The sequence below is a fragment of the Monopterus albus genome, unplaced genomic scaffold (assembly GCF_001952655.1).
Source record: "Monopterus albus unplaced genomic scaffold, M_albus_1.0 scaffold189.1, whole genome shotgun sequence".
NCBI classification, from domain to species: domain Eukaryota; kingdom Metazoa; phylum Chordata; class Actinopteri; order Synbranchiformes; family Synbranchidae; genus Monopterus; species Monopterus albus.
In genome coordinates, this window is record NW_018128069.1 from 127,515 (window position 1) to 132,794 (window position 5,280).

General features: G+C 44.3%; 1 protein-coding gene across 1 annotated transcript in view; it reads right to left on the reverse strand.

Annotated features, from left to right (window-relative positions):
* The window catches only part of nek11 (NIMA-related kinase 11), a 52,574-nt gene that overhangs the window by 7,459 nt on the left and 39,835 nt on the right, over nt 1-5,280 (reverse strand). Inside the window, exon 15 of the mRNA XM_020617390.1 lies at nt 2,522-2,582. Within this exon, the coding sequence (XP_020473046.1) occupies nt 2,522-2,582 (61 nt within the window). The remainder of the gene's footprint in view (nt 1-2,521; nt 2,583-5,280) is intronic.

A 5,280-nucleotide genomic window follows, 5' to 3' on the forward strand; every position in this document is an offset into this window, starting at 1 on the left:
TGCTGAACCCCATCTTATCACAGTGCATCACGTGTCATCACCAGGATGTTTGTTCCTCATTGCTGCTCTGTGCATCACAGGGTCCTTGCTGGGACTAATCATCTCATTGTATTTTATCTTTTGTCTGTCACATCTTTTCTCTCCTTTAAGTATCTGCTCATCTTTAGATACTCCAATCTGACCATTGGGGCGGATTCCTTAAAATCTCTTATTAGCTAATGCTTTACCTGATTCATGCTGTTGTTTTCACTCATTTTGGGCTGCCTGTTTTACTGCTGCTCATGTTTCCTGACTCTGAATGTGTCTTGTTCTCTCACCGAGACCACCTGGATAAATAAAACATGTATACACATGAAGGACTGGACACTGTCGAACTCAGCACCTCCAGACCTGTGACAGTGATGTACTCGTGTATCTCACAAACATGATTCAACAACCGACTCGCAACCGAGCCCTCGTCGTTTAAATGTGACTGTAACCATGGCAACCAGCTGCACACACATGTGGAAATGTGATCATGGACAGAACACAAGTACACTCAAATAAATACACAAACACATGCTGTCATTCATATTCAGACGTGCGTTATGAGTCCGTCTGTGCGTCTCCCCACTGGGGAAATAAATACCGTCTGCTTTGTAATTGTCTCCTGCTTGTTCGGTCTCATACCTCATCCAGAAATTTACAGAACTGGTGCAGAACTATTTGTGTGAATCCAAATGTCAGTGTTTGGTTTGATTTGCATCAAAATGACACATTTCCATTAAACTAGAATACATCAACCGTCTGGTTTGTATTTACCGAGCTGCAACAAGTCAGACTGAATAACCAGCTTTCCTTCTGTCATTCACTGTGAACTCTCAGCTGCAGGGAGCAGCACGCCTCCATCTCCTCTGTTGAGTTTTCAATGTTTTGGTTAAAAACCCACCATTTTCTGATCTGCTCCCTTTTTCACTGTCTGTTGATACAAACTGGCTCCTTGTTTACTTGTCTTGATAAAATTAGTCCATTTCTCAGCGTTAGTTCCTCAGTCCAACAACAGAACTAGTCAGTGGCTAGTTAGTCACTCCTGTGCTTTACTGTTACATCACTGTCAGTACAAGTCAGATCTTCCAGCACAAACTGTTCAGATGTAAATAAAAGCTTTTTAGCAGCTCAAGGGGCACACTCCCTGCTGCAGGAAGGGTTTTAATTTGAAAATTATGTAGGAAGTGCTGAGCTTTGCTGACATCAGCCTTACAGCACTGGAAAAAACTAAGTAGAAATTACAATTGTCCTACTGATGGGACTGGTACTGTATGGATCACGTGGGAGTCCAGGTGTTCCCTACCAACACAGGGCTGTCCCAGACTGCTTCGTTTGTTCAAGAAGGCTCTTACATGAGAACTGACCAAATAATTCTCCTAAGCAGATTATTCCTGTTGTTTTATTTATCTGTTTTGTTAATACATCTGTCAAACTTGCCCAACAGGCCTGAAAATCTCGTCACTGTCTTGTTTGTTTTTCTTTATGGTTTTACATTGTTTTATTTTATTGTGTTTCATTGTACAGTATGTTTAGTTTTTTCTGTCGTTATTGTGTCAGGTTATCTGTTTGTTGTGATTTCCATCTGCCAAGTAGAAGTTTATTTTCACAGTGCTGCCTTAGAAACATGATACAACAGTGACTGAGGAGAAAGGATCCAATTAACCTTCTGGTTTTTAGTCCCAGGCCTAAAGCTAATGCAGATATTCTAATCTCAGTCTGGATGACAGAAAATCAAAATAAAAATAGAAGGAGCAGAACTGTGCAAAGGTCAAACGGATCCTCTGAGAGTTTTACTTTAAATGTTCATGGGATTATAAAGAATCCTTCCTAGGTGGAAAGAAGCAGCAGTGACGTGAGAGGGAGCAAAGTTTCATCTTCAGGTGAACAGCTCAGGTGTTATTTTTTCTGAGGTCAGTGGAGCGAGACGAGCAGGTTTCACACTGGAGCGGAGAGTGTGACTGAACCAGGCCAACAGGAACTGAAAAGATGGGAGGCGAAGGACGAGGAGGAGGACTGCAATGAAGGGGGAAGGTGAATTGGACAAAGACAGTGAAGAGGAGACAGAGTGGGGAGTGCAGGAATAAACATCCAGTCACTAATGTCTGTCTGCGTGGGAAGGACAGCATTAACAGCACCAAGCTGGAGGGTGGCTGCTGTGTCCTACTGTCAACAGCTGCAAAAAGCGGCCACCCCTTTGTACAGTGTCTGAAGGAAGAGAGGAACTGTGCAACAGAAGTCCAGAGGTGGTGCACAGAGTGCAAAGCACCATGGGAACTGAAAAATGCTGCCATTCAGAGAAGTAATCTTTCTGTAGCAGTGTTTATTTTCAAATCAGGCTTGTGTTTTAATGGCAGCTGAACACTGAACACGCCAGGAAGGTACATGCCATCTGACTGAGTGTCCTCGTTCACATTCTGTGTATAAAACATTTCACTATACTGTACACTGAGTACAGTACTACTACTTTATATTGACAGCATGTGCTCAGACTCACCACTCTGCTCCTCTTCCAAAACTTTCTCCATGTGTTTCATCATGGCCTCCAGCTCACTGACCTGAGGAAATCAAGAAGAACCAACACATTACATCCTGACAGTATTTTCTACAGCAGTAATGCAACCATTTGTTGTACTGTGCAGTGTGGAGCTGGTTTCCTGCTGGAGAGGAAGAATGAGCTCCAAATCTTCTGAGACAACAGATCAACACAGAAAAATTATGACAGGACACGACATAAATATGACAGGAAACCATGCGGACAGCTGGATGTGCTCACAGGACGTGGGCTGTGACAAGACAGGGGAGGGATCCTGACAGCACCAGCACAAACACACCTCAGCCAGATTCTGGCTGAGTGACGTCTCCGCGGTTAATCTCCTGAGGATCAGCTGAGTCTGACAGCCATGGTGCATCGATCAACAGCCGTCAGCGAGAACTTTCCTCGTTATTCACAGTCACACCACACACTGCAGCGGACACATTAATTGTTACTTAGTCTCACTTGCTTTACTTGTCAGTTAATGTTGGGAGGTGGAGGGGGCAGTGTGAAACTGAGGGCAGGACTGAAGCTGTACCTACCAGCAGGACGCCAGTCTGACAGGTAAACCTCCTGTGGCACAGGGCACCATGTGTCTGGCCACAGAGATCAGACGCTCTCAGGCTGCTAGCACTTCATTAGAGGAGATCTCCTACTCACCCCTGTGAACAGCCTGTGCACATCACCGCCTGACTGCTCTGCATTTCGTTACACAGTCAATGCATCCCTAAATGCTGTCAGTCATTGTCTTTGTACAACAATCACAGAGGGGAAATTCAGGTTGGTTGAAAAGTTTAAACTGCAGCCAAACGTTCATTAGGATTCAGAGTCAGTCACATACAGTAGAGACAGCAGTGTGGAGCTAACACACATCTCTCACTTTCACCTTCACACAGTTACAAATCAACACCGAGCCTGAGCCGGTCCAAGCCGGTCGTCACAGCCAACTCAGATTTACAGTCATCTCAGCAACAGCGAAGGACATATTAGTGTGGACACTGAAGATGGCCCCCAAACACAATCAACATGAGTTATGGAAAGGGTGAGTTTAACAATGCTTGTGTTCATTTTATTTTTTTATTCAACCTTTATTTTAGTTTGCACTGACAAGGTTCCAGCGGTCAGGATGCTTTTTACCCTGTTAAACATGTTCTGCAGCCTCTTCTCCTCTGATGTCTAAGTGGGTTTATGGAGGTTTATTCTGGAGGGACAGCAGAGATATTGACATTGCCAAGGAAGTGGACATCCCACTGGGTCAGGTCTGTGTGTTCAGGTTTGACTGAGCTGCGACTCCCAAAACAGTGAGTTTTGATGCCAGGTGCAGGACTCATGCTACTCTTTATCAGTATCCATTCTTTACTATCAGGATGTCCCAGTAATTCCCTAAAAAGCCTCCAGTTAATCTAAAATGCTGCAGCCAGAGTACTGACAGGAATTAGCATGAGAGATCATCTCTTTCTCATATTAGCTTCTATCCACTGACTCCCTGTAAAAACCAGAATAGAATTTAAAATCCTTCTCCTAACATACAAAGCCTTTAATGACAAGGCTCCATCGTATCTTAAAGACCTCGTAGAGCCTTGTCATCCCAACAGAGCACTTCGCTCTCAGAGTGCAGGTCTACTTGTGGTTCCTAGAGTCCACAGAAGCAGAATGGGAGGGAGAGCCTTTAGCTATCAAGCTCCTCTCCAACCATTTCCCAGTCTCAATTCAGAGGGCAGACACCCTCTCCACCTTTAAGATTAGAATTAAGATTTTCCTTCTTGATAAAGCTTATAGTTAGCTTAATATTGTTGTTTTCATTATAATCCTAGTAGGCCAGTGAGGGAGGGTAGGCAGGTACTTAGTATGTTGCGATGTGTCTTCCGATATTTCATGGCATCAGAACAACTAATGTGGCTGAACAGGGATAAGACTGACAGCCTTTTTGATAACTGCAAGCAAACTGGGGGCCTGGGTCATCCTGCTATTGGACATGCATTCTAGGATAAGTTTGTATCTTCCCTTAGTTATAAGCCTAGGCTGAGGATCATCCCATGGTGTGGAGCTCCTCTCCTCTCTCTCCATCCATCTATATGCCACATTACATGTCACTAAGTGTGTGTCTCCTCTCTCCCGTAGTGTGTCCTCTTTCTCTCCCTGTACCTTTCTGCAGGTAGCCCTGGCTCTGGAACTTTACGTCTCTGATGAGCAGTCACCGGCCACATCAACCTGCCCAGTGTTTGACTGTTTGTTGTGTCTTGTCGCTTTTCTTTTCTTTCCTCTCTCCTCTATCCACTCACCCCAGCCGGTCGAGGCAGAAGGCCCCCCACCAAGAGCCGGGGTCTGTCGGAGGTTTCTTCCGTTAAAGGGAGTTTTTCCTCCCCACTGTCGCCAAGTGCTGCTCAGGGGGGATTTGTTGGGGTTTCCTCAATAATAATAATAATAATAATAATGATCATAATAGTAAGGTCTAGTAAAGTAAAGTGTCTTGAGACAACTTTTATTGGTGATTTGGCAAATAAAACTGAATTGAATCGGAGGAGAATGCCTGTACTCTCACTGTCACTGAAACTCCAGGAGGTTTAACTGACACAATGTTAGCCAATAGCACTGAACATTAACACATAAACCTGCTCTTGCACTTATGTATAAATGATTAAAACCATAGATTTAGATTCAGATGTCAGTGAGATTGTGCTGTGCGACAGTGAAGGTCCCTGAACAGCAGAAGAAGCATG